Below are 16523 nucleotides of genomic sequence, written 5' to 3' on the forward strand. Positions count from 1 at the left end.
GAGACAGACAAACACAAACACACACACACCTGCACACTTTAAATCCCTTTTTCTCCTTTGAGACCCCTCTTTCAAAGTCACAGATCTTTTCTAGCAATGGTAGCCTAAATAATGGGCAACTGGGCATTTTTATACATGACCCTAATCATGATGGGATGTTAATTGCTTAATTAACTCAAGAACCATACCTGTGTGGACGCACCTGCTTTCAGTATACTTTATAGCCCTAATTTACTAAAATGTTTCCTTGATTTTGTCAGTTACCTGTATGTCCAAAGTGTCATGATGCCTGGCCACAACTGTTCATCATGAAATTCAATCTTAATATTGCCAATATTTCTTACAAAAGTGAAAACTATTGGACAAAATTATTAGTTCCGTATATTTTGACTATGTCCTTCTGACCTACATATGTATATATCTTTATGCCTATACTGTACACAGTCCATTTCTTCCCAGTTCATTTCCAGTAGCTGGGAACAAATGGCACCATGTCTGGATAACCTACAGGCTGTTTTTGTGGTGGGAAATAACATCCATGATTAAACTTTACACGGTGACTTCAATTTAGTCACCGTGTAGTTTGGGGAGGATCCATGGAAGGTGTGCAGAAAGTATAGCAGTGGGTGAAAAAGGATATACAATGGTAATATTAACTAAAGACAAATGTTGACAATAAGCTAAACTACACGACCAAAAGTATGTGGACACCTGCTCGTCAAACATCTCATTCCAAAACAATGGGCATTAATATGGAGTTGGTCCCCTTTGCTGCTATTACAGCCTCCACTCTTCTGGGAAGGCTTTCCACTAAATGTTGGAACATGGGGACTTAATTCCATTCAGCCACAAGAGCAAGGTCGGCACTGATGTTGGGCAATTAGGCCTGGCTCACAGTCGGTGTTCCAATTCATCCCAAAATTGTTTGATGGGGTTGAAGTCAGGGCTCTGCAGGCCAGTCAAGTTCTTTCACACCAATCTCGACAAACTATTTCTGTATGGACCTCGCTTTGTGCATGGGGGCATTGTCAAGCTGAAACAGGAAAGGGCCTTCACCAAACTGTTGCCACAAATTTGGAAGCACAGAATTGTCTAGAATGTCATGGTATGCTGTAGTGTTAAGAATATCTCTTCACTGAAACAAAGTGGCCTAGCCTGAACCATGAAAAACAGCTCCAGATCATTATTCCTCCTCCACCAAACTTTACAGTTGGCGCTATGCATTCTGGCAGGTAGCGTTCTCCTGGCATCCACCAAACTCAGATTCGTCCATCGGACTGCCAGATGGTGACACGTGATTCATCAGTCCCGAGAACTCATTTCCACTGCTCCAGAGTCCAATGTAGGCAAGCTTTACACCACCCCAGCCGATGCTTGGCATTGTGCATGGTGATCTTAGGCTTGTGTGCGGCTGCTCGACCATGGAAACCCATTTCATGAAGCTCCCGACAAACAGTTCTTGTGCTGACATTTCTTCTAGAGGCAGTTTGGAACTCGATAGTGTGTGTTGCTACGGCGGTTCTGTTTTGTGAGCTTGTGTGGCCTACCACTTCGCGGCTGCGCCGTTGTTGGTCCTAGACGTTTCCACTTCACAATAACAGCACTCTAGCAGGGCAGAAATTTTACGAACTGACTTGTTGGAAAGGTGGCATCCTATGATGGTGCCACATTGAAAGTCACTGAGCTCTTCAGTGAGGCCATTCAACTACCTTGATTTCATATACCTGTCAGCAACGGGTGTGGCTGAAATGTCCAAACACTAATTTGAACGGGTGTCCACATACTTTTGTATACACAGTGAAAACCAAATTATATCCTTCAACCATCATAATGCCTGAGCCTATAGAATGTCTCAGGTTAAACCCTTTCTCTGGCAATGACTGGCATTGAACCCAGATCATCGTGTGCTGCAAATGTTGCAAGACGCTGAGCTAAGCATTGGCAATAGATCAGGGAACTGACCCAAGTCTTCAAGTCTCAGACCTGTTACTCATCGCATGTGCATGGTTCAATTCCAGTCACCAACCCTCACGTCTCACTTCACCCCCCTTTGACCTCCTCGCCCTCTCCACACCGACCCCAGCAGCTGGTAAACTCAATCAATCCTTATCCCAGTCTGCTGTTCCCATATGCTTCAAGAGGGCCACCATTGTTCCTGTTCCAAAGAAAGCTAAGGTAATTGAGCTAAATGACTACCGCCCAGTAGCACTCACTTCCGTCATCATGAAGTGCTTTGAGAGACTAGCCAAGGACCATATCACCTCCACCCTACCTGACACCCTAGACCCACTCCAATTTGCTTACCGACACAATAGGTCCACAGACGACGCAACCACACTGCCCTAACCCATCTAGACAAGAGGAATACCTATGTGAGAATGCTGTTCATCGACTACAGCTCAGCATTTAACACCATAGTACCCTCCACTACAGGGAGGAGGTGAGGGCCCTCGGAGTGTGGTGTCAGGAAAATAACCTCACACTCAACGTCAACAAAACAAAGGCGATGATTGTGGACTTCAGGAAACAGCAGAGGGAGCACCCCCCTATCCATATCGACGGGACAGTAGTGGAGAGGGTAGTAAGTTTTAAGTTCCTCGGCGTACACATCACGGACAAACTGAATTGGTCCACCCACACAGACAGCGTTGTGAAGAAGGCGCAGCAGCGCCTCTTCAACCTCAGGAGGCTGAAGAAATTCGGCTTGTCACCAAAAGCACTCACAAACTTCTACAGACGCACAATCGAGAGCATCCTGTCGGGCTGTATCACCGCCTGGTACGGCAACTGCTCCGCCCACAACCGTAAGGCTCTCCAGAGGGTAGTGAGGTCTGCACAACGCATCACTGGGGGCAAACTACCTGCCCTCCAGGACACCTACACCACCCGATGTCACAGGAAGGCCAAAAAGATCATCAAGGACAACAACCACCCGAGCCACTGCCTGTTCACCCTGCTATCATCCAGAAGGCGAGGTCAGTACAGGTGCATCAAAGCAGGGACCGAGAGACTGAAAAACAGCTTCTATCTCAAGGCCATCAGACTGTTAAACAGCCATCACTAACATTGAGTGGCTACTGCCAACATACTGACTCAACTCCAGCTCACTTTAATAATGGAAATTGATCAAAAATGTATCACTAGCCACTTTAAACAATGCCACTTAATATAATGTTTACATACCCTACATTACTCATCTCATATGTATATACTGTACTCCATATCATCTACTGCATCTTGCCATCTTTATGTAATAAATGTATCACTAGCCACTTTAAACAATGCCACTTAATATAATGTTTACATACCCAACATTACTCATCTCATATGTATATACTGTACTCTATACCATCTACTGCATCTTGCCTATGCCGTTCTGTACCATCACTCATTCATATCTTTATGTACATATTCTTTATCCCTTTACACTTGTGTGTGTATAAGGTAGTAGTTGTGGAATTGCTAGGTTAGATTACTCGTTGGCTATTACTGCATTGTCGGAACTAGAAGCACAAGCATTTCGCTACACTCGCATTAACATCTGCTAACCATGTGTATGTGACAAATACAATTTGATTTGACTGAATCTGCAGTGGTGGAAGAAGTACTAAATTGTCAAACTTGAGTAAAAGTAAATATACCTTCATGGAAAATGACTCAAGTGAAAGTCACCCAGTAAAACATTCCTTGAGTAAAAGTCTAAAAGTATTTAGTTTTAAATATACTTAAGTATCGAAAGTAAATAAAATTGCTGAAATATAATTAAGTATTAAAAGTATAAATAATTTCAAATGTCTCATATTAAGCAACATTTTCATATTTATTTTTTTACAGATAGCCAGGGGCACACGCCAACACTCAGACATAATTTACAAACAAGCATGTGTGTTTAGGGAGTCCACCAGATCAGAGGCAGTATGAAGGACCAGGGATGTTTTCTTGATAAGTGAGAGAATTGGACCATTTTCCTGTCCTGCTAAGCATTCAAAATGTATTTTTGGGTGTCAGGGAAAATGTATGGAGTAAAAAGTATATTATTTTCTTTTGGAATGTAGTGACGTAAAATTTGTAAAAAAAAATATATATAAATAGTAAAGATCAAATTTTATTTGTCACATGTCTAGAATGCAACAGGGAAGCTTTACCGTGAAATGCTTACTTACAAGCCCTTAACCAACAATGCAGTTTAAGAAAATAGAGTTAAGAAAATATTTACTAAATAAACTAAAGTAAACATAAAAAAATTCAAATAAAAGTAACAAGAAAATAATAATAATAAGACTGTATATACAGCAGGTACCGTACCGAGTCAATGTGTGGGGGTACAGGTTAGTCGATGTAATTTGTACATGTAGGTAGGGATTAATGGATAGATAATAAACAGCAAGTAGCAGCAGTGTAAAAACAAAGGGGGCGGGGTCAATGCAAAGAGTCCGAGTGGCCATTTAATTGTTCTGCAGTCTTCTGCCTTGGGGGTAAAAGATGTTAAGGAGCCTTTTGGACCTAGACTTGGCACTCCGGTACAGCTTGCCATGTGACAGCAGAGAGAACAGTCTATCACTTGGGTGACTGGAGTCTTTGACAATTTTTGGGGACTTCCTCTGACACCGCCTATTATATAGGTCCTGGATGGCAGGAAGCTTGGCCCCAGTGATGTACTGGGCTGTACGCACTACCCTCTGTAGCGCCTTATGGTCGGATGCCGAGCAGTTGCCATACCAGGCGGTGATGCAACCGGTCAGGATGGTACAGCTGTATAACCTTTTGAGGATCTGGGGACCCATGCCAAATCTTTTCAAATCTCCTGAGGGGGAAAAGGCGTTGTTGTGCCCTCTTCACGGCTTTCTTGGTGTGTTTGGACTATGATGGTTTGTTGGTGATGTGGACACCAAGGAACTTAACTCTCAACCCTCTACACTACAGCCCCTTCGATGTGAATGGGGGTATGTTCGCCCCTCCTTTTCCTGTAGTCCACAATCAGCTCCTTTTGTCTTGCTCACATTGAGGTAGCGGTTGTTATCCTGGCAACACACTGCCAGGTCTCTGACCTCCTCCCTATAGGCTGTCTCATCGTTGTCGGCCTACCACCGTTGTGTCGTCAGCAAACTTAATGATGTTGTTGGAGTCGTGCTTGGCCACTCAGTCATTGGCGAACAGGGAATACAGGAGGGGACTAAGCACGCACCCCTGAGGGGCCCCGTGTTGAGGATCAGCATGGCAGATGTGTTTTTGCCTAGCCTTACCACCTGGGGGGCGGACCGCCAGGAAGTCCAGGATCCAGTTGCAGAGGGAGATGTTTAGTCCCAGGGTCCTTAGCTTAGTGATGAGCTTCGTGGGCACTATGGTGTTGAACACTGAGCTGCAGTCAATGAACAGCATTCTCACATAGGTGTTCCTTTTGTCCAGGTGGGAAAGGGCAGTGTGGAGTGCTATTGAGATTGCGTCATCTGTGGATCTGTTGGGGCGGTATGTGAATTGGAGTGGGTCTAGGTTTTCCGGAATGATGGTGTTGATGTGAGCCATGATCAGCCTTTCAAAGCACTTCATGGTTACCGACGTGAGTGCTATGGAGCAGTAGACATTTAGGCAGGTTCTTTACTTTCGGGGGCACAGACTAATATATTCTGCTTGAAACATGTAGGGATTACAGACTCTGTCAGGGAGAGGATGAAAAATGTCAGTGAAGACACTTGCCAGTTGGTCCATGCATGCTCTGAGTACACGTCCTGGTAATCCGTCTGGCTCCACGGCCTTGTGAATGTTGACCTCTTTAAAGATCTTGCTCTCATTGGCTACGGAGAGCATGATCACACAGTCGTTCTGAACAGCTGGTGCTCTCATGTATGCTTTAGTGTTGCTTGCCTCGACGCAAGCGTTAACGGCATTTAGCCCATCTGGTAGAGCTCGCGTCTGGGTGTCCTTTTGTAGTCCGTAATAGTTTCCAAGCCCTGCCACGTCCGACGAGCGTCAGAGCTGGTGTAGTTGGATTAATTCTTAGTCCTGTATTGCCGCTTTGCCTGTTTGATGGTTCGTCTGAGGGCATAGCAGAATTTCTTATAAGCGTCCGGATTAATGCACCGCTGCTTAAAAGCGGCAGCTCTAGCCTTTAGCTCGGTGCGGATGTTGCCTGTAATCCATGGCTTCTGGTTAGTATATGTACGTACAGTCGCTGTGGGGACGATGTCATTGATGAAGCCGGTGACTGAGGTGGTATTTAAAAAAATTATAAAGTCAGTTAAGAACAAATTCTTTTTTACAATGATGGCCTAGGAACAGTTGATTAACTGCCTTGTTCAGAACTACAGATTTTTACCTTATCAGCTCGGGGAATCGATCTAGCAACCTTTCGGTTACTGACCCAACGCTCTAACCACTAGGCTACCTGCCACCCCTGTACACCTGTATACTCCTCAATGGAATTGGATGAATCCCGGAACATATTCCAGTCTGTGCTAGCAAAACAGTCCTGTAGCGTAGCATCCGCGTCATCTGACCACTTCCGTATTGAGCGAGTCACTGGTACTTCCTGCATTAGTTTTTGCTTGTAAGCAGGATTGAGGAGAATAGAATTATGGTTAGATTTTCCAAATGGAGGGCGAGGGAGAGCTTTGTATGCGTCTCTGTGTATAGAGTAAAGGTGGTGTAGAGTTTGTTTTTTTTCCTCTGGTTGCACATGTGACGGATTTAAGTTTGCCTGCATTAAAGTCCCCGGCCAATAGGATTGCCACTTCTGGATGAGCATTTTCTTGTTTGCTTATGGACTTAAACATCTCGTTGAGTGCGGTCTTAGTGCCAGTGTTGGTTTGTGGTGGTAAATAGACGGCTATAAAAAGTATAGATGATAAACTCTCTTGGTAGATACTGTGGTCTACAGCTTATCATGAGGTACTCTACCTCAGGGGAGCAATACCTTGAGACTACCTTAATCGCGCACCTGCCGTTATTGACAATTAGACACACACCCCCGCCCCTCATCTTACCAGACGTGGCTGTTCTGTCCTACCGATGGACGGAAAACCCAGCCAACTGTATATTATCCGTGTCGTCGTTCAGCCACGACTCGGTGAAACATAAGATATTACAGTTTTAATGTCCCATTGTTAAGATAGTCTCGAACGGAGCTCATCCAGTTTATTCTCCCAAGATTGCACGTTGGCTTATAGAATGATTGGAAGAGGCAGGTTATACACTCGCCGACAAATTCTCACAAGGCACCTTGCTCTCCGCCCCCTGTATTTCCTTATTTTCTTCATGCGAATGACAGGGATTTTGTCCTTCTCTGGAAGCAACATTAAATCTTTTGCGGCCGACGCATTAAAGAAAATCTTTGTTCAGTTTGAGGTAAATAATTGCTGTTTTGATATCCAGGAGCTCTTTTCGGTCATAAGAGACGATAGCATCAACATGATGTACAAAATATGTTACAAACAATGAGAAACATACAAAATAGCACAATTGGTTAGGAGCCTGTAAAACGGCAGCCATCTGCTCTGGCACCATTCTATATACCCCCCAAAAAATATTTAAGTAGTACTTCAAAGTATTTTTACTTAAGTAATTTACACCACTGTGAATCTGTGACATGGTACCGATGTGATCAAGTGGTTTGTAACTTTGCTCCACGAGATTGTTAGCCCACTGAGCTAAAGCCTTTACTCGGGGCGCAAACGCATCTTTTCAGATCTGAGGCATGGTTACTCTTCAGTGTAGTTCACTGCCCAACCGCCATTACACTTAAATTACTGGATGTGAGCTCCAAATTGGTAGTTTGCACAGATGTATGAAAAGCTTAGGTGGTGTTATGATCTGATGGACTTTAAATAGGCCTATTCTCCTTATTTAACCAACAATGATAACAAAATATTATCTTGATTTTTCTTAATGCTGTTATTAGCATAAAATAATAACTAATAGTTATTATTACAAATCAATGTCACTGTCTGAAACAGAAATATAATTGTTTTAAATTAAACTCTTGATTTAAATTCTCACAAGTGATATCATGTTTTGTTATTAGGCTACTAAAACTCTGATCTCTCTCTCTTTCTCTCTGACTCGTTGACTCAATTCCTAAGACCTGCCTCATTAAGAGGGCAAGGGGGCTATTGCAGAAGTCAAAGCCAAATAAAAGAATGATGAAAAGAAAGAAGATTTTGTTAACAGCTGCGGCCAAGGCAAGGATTGGTCCAAGTTCTTGATGTGGGGGTAAATAATTAATAATATTTTAACACCAAGAACTTAAGTGTATCTGGTAAATAAAATACCTGCTATTATTTACAATGGTAATGTTGATTTTAAATATTGATGTTATTCCCATAAAGGTTTTTCATATTTGAACTAATATGTTCACCCTTTTTCATAATGGTACAGTCCAAAAACAGTTGGCCCCAAAAAGAGTAGGCGACGCTATAAAGACTAGGCGATGCTCAAAAGTTAGTTAGAAAGCAGGCTTGCCGGGAAAAATACTCACTGAACCATGGAGCAAACCGAAGTGATGAAACCAGAAACTCTTGATGATCTGATCAAAGTTTTGCATAAAATCTTTGAAAGTGACAATATCAATGTGGAGGAGGTGCAAAATATAATGGAAGCATATGACAGCAATCCACAGGAATGGATGAAATTTGCAAAATTCGACCAGTTCAGGTAAAAGATAAACGAATAAATAGGCCTATGTTTATTATTTGGAAAAGTATTATTATGGCTCCTGTATTGTTGAGATTGAGTAGGCCTGTTTAATTTAAAAGATATGCTATGGCCTGATGATAAACGTACTATTTTTTTATTTTTAAATCTGTACACAAATATCACTAATTAGGCTGTATGCAGTTATCACCTTATCGTGAAATCCTGCAACTAATAGTATTACAATGAATTGCAAAAACGCCAGTCATTAACTTGAAATTGGTGGGGTGCTGGTGCAAACTTTAACTTCAAAGGTGTAGCACAAGTGATCAGCAGGCAAAGGCCCTAAACATATTCAACGCATGACAAAGGCTTCTTCTCAGGGGATTTAACGGCAATTTTATTGACATTTTATTGAACCTTTATTTAACTTAATGTGATGTCTCTCATAATATATGTGCAATGATTGATTTGTGTTATATATTATATTGTTAATATAGCCTACATGTTGCATTTTATCTGCAAAACTCATTTGAATAGGCTACTAAAAAAAGCATAATTATATTAAACTTTTGCCATGTAAAAAGGTGTAAGCAATAGATTTAATATTTGTCAATTATAGCCTAACCTAGCATGCATGCTCTCACTTTAAAACGTTCAAAAAGTTACATTCGAAGATGTTTACAACAGAATGAGACTTTCAAAATGAGTTTCATTGTGTGCTTCAACAAAAGAAAACGCTCTATCCACAGTTTTCCCGGCTTGCACCATAAACTGGGGGTTGTTTTGGTTCTTGTGGGGGTAAATCGAGGGTGGGAACCCGTCCGCCAATCAGAATTTAGAGACAGATTCCTTTTGCGTTTGCGGTATGGTCACACAATCGGGGTTGCAGCTGCTACAAAAACACGATTTTCAATGCGCTCAAAAACGTGACTAGTGTGCCCATTGACTTTCGTGCAAAACGAGGGAACAGCATGTCTGTGATGGCTCGAATTACTTTATATACGTAATGCACGTGCTGCTTACAGCACATACGCTATTAAATATAATTTATGATTAGAAACATGAACTGGGCCATATGCGGTTCTATATCATCTGATATTAATACTCCTTTTTCAGTACTCCTAATAAATGTATATAGGTCAATCACTTAAGAATTTGAGAGTAGCATTTGTAGGTCTTTGGACAGAATTGTGGAAATTAGTCGATAAAACAGTGTGGAGCTAAAACATAGTTTTTAAGTTTTCTGAATGCGTCACACCACTGAGAACAAAATACATTGCAATCCATCTGTTCAAACCCCTATTCCTCTGGTCTTACTCTTGCACTAACTGTAACTGTAATGACTGTAGACTCAAGATAGTTATGCCAAGATAGTTATGCCCCAACTGACTGTGCAAACTAATGAGCTTTGCATTCAATAATGTGAATGTCACTGCTTGGCATTAGTATTTGTGCCAGATGTTTTGCATGTACAGTATTGGGGTAATCAGAAATCAGTTTGTGGCTATACCATACGATTTCAGTTTCCTAAATGTCAGTGAACAAAGGCAGTGGATGTCCTACCTTTGTTCTAGTCAAAATCATGAGTTGACACACACCCCCAAAATGTTGGAGTGGTAGTCATTTAAAAGACAGTCGCACACCCTATATATGCTCCCAATCATTTAATGGGTAAGCTCTACCTTTGCTCTAACCCACACTTCTGTTTGTGTTTTATGTTTGTGTTCCAGGTACACAAGGAACCTGGTGGATGAAGGGAATGGAAAGTTCAACCTCATGATACTCTGTTGGGGAGAGGGTCACGGCAGGTAAGACATTTTTTAGAAAACAATGATGCAAGTTATTCGATCTGAGGCCATGAAATCCCTCTCCTTCAGAATTAATGTGGTAATTAAGGTGCTATGTCTATACCAGTGTATATATTGGCAGTGTCATAAATATTGACAGAACCAGTGTAATTACAATATATGACTTGTCAGATAGAACATCAGTATAGTTCTAGTGAAATGAAGAAACAGGCTCCAGGTAGAAAGTGTGTGGAGATAACAAAGTCCAATGTTCTTGTGGAAGTCAACATTATGTAAGTTTCATAAAGATAAATACATTTTTGGTAACCATATAATAAATTGCCCTTTTGAAACTTAAACAGATATGAACAATTGGTCACGTTGCTTGAGGCACAGAGAAAGGAACACTATCAGATTGTAGCTAATATAGTTTGAGGAGTCAAGTTATACTTTTTTGTCAGTAGATGTGTAATATCCAACACAAAAGGCAGAGTTTCTCTTTAAACAGGACTTGTATGTACACCACCATTAGTTCTAAAATACATGTAACCACATGTTTGATTGCTGAGCCCCACATAACACTGTTCTGGCACATTCTAAGACTGTCTGTTTTCCACCACGTGCAGCAGTATCCATGACCACACAGACTCCCACTGTTTCATGAAGTTGCTGCAAGGCCAGCTGAAGGAGACGCTTTTTGAATGGCCCGATAAAAAAACATGCAACATGGTTCAGAAATCTCAGAGAATCCTGCAAACAAACCAGTGTGCCTACATCAATGGTAAGACAGTTTAGTATTTCTTCAACATTGTGTGTCAGACAACATGAGGAGGCATTTGTTCATATGATTTACATACATAATATCATCACGGTCTGATAAATGTCGTAATGCAATTTCTCATATTCTTTTTTTTAAATATTTTTTTTGTTTATTGAACGCAGCAAACTTCCCTCAATGTACTCTGAACATTTCATGACTCTAGGACCAAGAACATGAATAAAAATAGCTTCTAAAGTTTCATAATTGTATGTTTGTAAATAGGAAAATATGGTGAAGTTTCATCAGACAGCGACGATATGCATGTATATCTTTATAAACATTCACTTACTGAATATCTTCACTTTCATTTATTTGATCCTGAAATCTGGTTGTATATGTTAAAAAAGGATGGTACGTATTATATTTCTTAATGTATACTCTGGGACTCTATGTGCTTTGTTTGGTCAATGTGCTGTGCTTGGTGTGAAATTACCATAAGCGGAACTCACAGCTATGTGATACATGAATGTAGAGATCGACCGATTATGATTTTTCGATACCAATACCATATATTTGAGGACTAAAAAAGGCCGATACCGATTAATCGACCAATTTTTATGTATGTAATAATGACAATTACGACAATACTGAATGAACAATGAACATTTTTATTTTAACTTGATATAATACATAAATAACATCTATTTCGTCTCAAATAAAAAAATGAAACATGCTGAATTTGGTTTAAATAATGCAAAAACAGTGTTGAAGAAGAAAGTAAAAGTGAAATATGTGGCATGTAAAAAAAGCTAACGTTTAAGTTCCTTGCTCAGAACATATGAAAGCTGGTGGTTCAATATTCCCAGTTAAGAAGTTTTAGGTTGTAGTTATTATAGGAATTATGACACGTCGACTATTTCTCTCTCTACCATTTGTATTTCATATACCTTTGACTATTGGATGTTCTAATAGGCACTATAGTATTATCAGCCTAATCTCAGGAGTTGATAGGCTTGAAGTCATAAACAGCGCAGCGCTTCAAGCTTTGCTAAGAGCTGCTGGCAAACGCAGTAAAGTTTGCATGAATGCTTATGATCCTGCTGCTGCCTACCACCGCTCAGACAGACTGCTCTATCAAATCATAGACTTAATTATAATATAATAAACACAGAAATACGAGCTTTTGGTCATTAATATGGTCAAATCTGGAAACTATAATTTAAAAAACAAAACGTTTATTCTTTCAGTGAAATATGGAACCATTCCGTATTTTATCGAACGGGTGGCAACCCTAAGTCTAAATATTGCTGTTACATTGCACAACCTTCAATGTTATGTCATAATTATGTAAAATTCTGGCAAATTAGTTTGCAACGTGCCAAGCGGCCCAAACTGTTGCATATACCCTGACTCTGCATGCAATGATTGCAAGAGAAGTGACACAGTTTGCCTAGTTAAAAATATTGCCTGCTAACATGAATTAATTTGAACTAAATATGCAGGTTTAAAAAATATATACTTCTGCGTATTGATTTTAATAAAGGCATTGATGTTTATGGTTAGGTACATTCGTGCAACGATTGTGCTTTTTTCACGAATGTGCTTTTGTTAAATCATCACCGGTTTGCCAAAGTAGGCTGTGATTCAATGATAAATTAACAGGCACCGCATTGATTGTATGCAATGCAGGACAAGCTAGTAATATTATCAACCATATGTAGTTAACTAGTGATTATGTGGAGATTGATTGTTTTTTATAAGATAAGTTTAATGCTAGCTAGCAACTTACCTTGGCTCCTTGCTGCACTCTCGTAACAGGTGGTCAGCCTGCCACGCAGTTTCCTCATGGAGAGCAATGTAATCGGCATCCAAAAATGCTGATTACCGATTGTTATGAAAACTTGAAATCGGCCCTAATTAATTGGCCATGCCGATTAATCGGTCGACCTCTACGTGAATGTTTCACATTCTGGTTCTTATAAATGTGTAATGTTTATCTGTTTTAGATTCCTTTGGGCTGCACAGAGTAGAGAACGCCAGTCATACAGAATGTTCGGCCAGTTTGCACCTGTACAGTCCTCCCTTCAAGACCTGCCAGACCTTTGACCAGCGGACTGGACACAAGAACACTGTCAAGATGACGTTCTGGAGCAAATTTGGAGAGAGGACTCCATTTGTAAGACTTCTTTCCGAAATTGACCAAACACAGAACCATAGATGTATAGCTTATCATAGCCATATCATTACCTGTTCTTCTGACTGCAAAATTGGCTTATCTAGGGTGTTAACACTTAATATTATCTCCAATCACTGAGGTAAAGTTGTACAACTTTCTTTTACCTAAGCGGATAAGTGCATCACCCAAGCCACAGGAGAGTGATGCAATTTGTGAACGTATTGGTGAAAGGTGCCATAAACTTGTTTATATTATTCAAGTGGCTTGCTGTTGAAAGTCTCTACAGAGTACCGTCAGGCATTATATTTCATTCGATTGTCCCATAACTTTATTGAAACAATGGGACACCTGTTGTTGTAGCATAAATGACACATGGATCTCTTTGAAAAAAAAGTCATGAAAATGGCTGGCAGCTTATCTTAGGTAGTTAAAATGGAATTACAAAAACAACATTTTTTGAAAGCTGTAAACTTGATGGTGTGTGGACCTTCATTAACTAACAGCATTGTTGTAAAAAGTTTTGTTCAACTTGACTGTGTTGTAAAAGTACATTTTTGGTGACTATAGGACAATGAGATGATATGTGTTTTGGTATCTAAACATCATGACAACACCTGGTTTGTGAGCGCCCCACACTATTCTGTAAAGATTACCTATTCCGTTGCCTGCAGACACATCCGTACTGTTAAGGCTACATTTACTTTTCCTTCCAAATGTTTACAGATGTTTAATTACACAGGAAGTTTAAGTCGTTTCCGCCCAGTAAAATAACAGTACAATCAACAATTCCGTGACACTCCCCTAGTATTTTAAAATACATTTACTGCATTTTCTATGAGTTTAAGTTTATATTTCAAAGTTAGTTTAAGAATTTCAGGATTCTGTTTCCACAGGCCGCCAGATGTGTAACAGAAAGACCGTATTCTACACGGTAATAGCTTTTAATCTATAGAGTAGGTTGGAGTCTGCTTTTAATGTTCATGCTAGCTGTGTGCTGTTACGCTAGAACAGAACCAGACTAGTTCTGCTTGGGGTTTGCCAACAGCGGAGAGCTTATCTAATATCCACAAATTGCACAAGTTTACCTTGACCAAACCACTGTCTGGCCTGCACTATTACAACATTGCTTGCATATAGGATAAGATAAGAGTATGGGCACACAATGATCTACTACCACTTACCTTACCACATCTCCCCTCAATGAATTGAGAAAATAAATGCTTATTCAGGTTTCAAATATTGGTTTAGTGCTGGATTCCTCTCATATTTCTCCTTTGATGCATATCATGATGCTTCGGGCTATTGTCTAACTTACTGCTCATTTGTCTTTTACAGGAAACCACAGTCTCACAAGAAAATAACTAAGAAGCTGAAGACATTTGCGTTTGGAATGACAATGTTGTAAATTCAGTCAACATGACACTGCAAAGAAGCAAAATGCGGACCTACAACTAAACAACCGTTTATATTGGAGCGGACAGTTCAAAAGGACATGTAGGTAGTTAGAATGGCTTTATCACTGGCCAGTGTGAGCTTGGCAAAAACTGATGAGCACAGGATGAATGCATGAATAGGCTTAGCCATGGATTGAATCTGCTCTTTGTTTGGTAGGCCTGAGGAGACCCCTTCCCAATAACAGCATTCCTATGTGTCTATGACCTCTAACCACACTTTTGGACTGTTACGGCGGACGGTTGAAGTGTATAATGTATGAGTGGAAATAGGTTGTCTATTCAATCACACAAAGTGATGATCTAAAAGCATTCTGTGATCAACAGTTTTACACTCAATGGAGCACTTTTATTACAGTATAGATTTTTACACAAAATGATCTTAACACTTGTCAAAATAGTGATGTAACATGAAATAGTTTGTAAAGTCAAATTAGAGCATTTGGCAAAGGTAAAGCTTTATAAATGTATTGGAAAATACGATGCCTGTAATTTATATTTGCCGTGTTCAGTTTTTGGGGATGAGAAGGGGTGTTAATTGGTATTAGCTATTTCAGTGTCATTCTTGAATGTCTTTCATAGGTTGAAAACCAATGTATTAGGAGACCAGTCAAGGAGAGTCTGGACTTTAGGGGCAGGGTTGTATTATAATAAAGACAATGTTCTCACTTTTTCTCAGGATTTTGCCTGTTTTAATTGTAGATGTATTTATATAGTTTACAACATAGTGCCACAATAGCATTGTCAGTTAAAGAGATTCTACAGTACTTTTGTATACTTTTTAGCCAATAGTTCTGAAAGTAGCGCTCACGAGCCAAAAGGGGTCCCCGGAAATTGTGTTCCACGTCACATGTGCAGATATGTGCACCACATCATTGCTCTGCTGTGTGTGCAACTTGTTAGCTGTCACTCAAATGGCGAGGGGCTGAAGCTCATTGGCAATAACTCTAATTGCTTGGGGGCTGGCCCATGGGGAAGATTTTGGGATTTCGTAGCTAATTGAGGTCAGACAGTAATTCTGCTCATAGATTATGCATGTATGAACTAAACATTGACACATCCAGCCCAAATCTGGAGGCTTAAATAATTAGTTGCCAAAATTACCCAACATGACTTTAAAATGCATGATATAAGATATTGTGAATGATAAGCCTTGCTTTGACTGTTGACCATTAAACATTACATATGTCAAGAAGTTGTGGTGTGTGTTTATTTGATCAATCTGTACTCTCCATCAAACAAAATGTTTTTGACATTACTGATATAAAACCCACTTTATATATAAGTAAGATATAAGTTCTCACTTTCAAATGTTTGCATGTACAGTACATTTGTTCTTGAAACAATATTTTATGAATGTGTTAATCTGAATTTGTCCCAGTATTGAATGTGGTAGTCTTGTCCTGGTATATGCTACACTGGTTAAAAGTGTTTGATAAGAGTCCAGTTTTAATGAGGTGAATTAATAAGGCAATTGTAACTGAGATAGGAGGAACACTTTAAATGTATTGTAGTTTGTGTTCATTGTGTGCCTAATGACATTTGAATGAAACTTGAGAAAATGACTTGATAATGGAAGTATAGTTCCTCTACCAACATTATCCTAATGCCAGTGATTCAGCTAACACGCATGTCCTCAAGCATAGCAATACATCAACTCATTGATGATGAAATGGACTGCACACACAACATATTTTACCTAATGTTTTTCACAGGGTAAT

The 16523-nt window shown here is 40.0% G+C and overlaps 1 protein-coding gene across 1 annotated transcript; it reads left to right on the forward strand.

Moving 5' to 3' along the window:
- Positions 1-8427: 8427 nt before the first annotated feature.
- Positions 8428-15994, forward strand: cdo1 (cysteine dioxygenase, type I). The gene is made up of 5 exons (XM_039013142.1): positions 8428-8646; positions 10359-10436; positions 11042-11196; positions 13182-13351; positions 14687-15994. Exons 1-5 carry the CDS (start codon positions 8477-8479, stop codon positions 14714-14716), a joined length of 603 nt encoding a protein of 200 aa, XP_038869070.1. The 5' UTR covers positions 8428-8476; the 3' UTR covers positions 14717-15994.
- The last annotated feature ends 529 nt before the right edge of the window (positions 15995-16523 follow it).

The sequence above is a fragment of the Salvelinus namaycush genome, chromosome 18 (genome assembly GCF_016432855.1).
Source record: "Salvelinus namaycush isolate Seneca chromosome 18, SaNama_1.0, whole genome shotgun sequence".
In the NCBI taxonomy this organism is placed as follows: domain Eukaryota; kingdom Metazoa; phylum Chordata; class Actinopteri; order Salmoniformes; family Salmonidae; genus Salvelinus; species Salvelinus namaycush.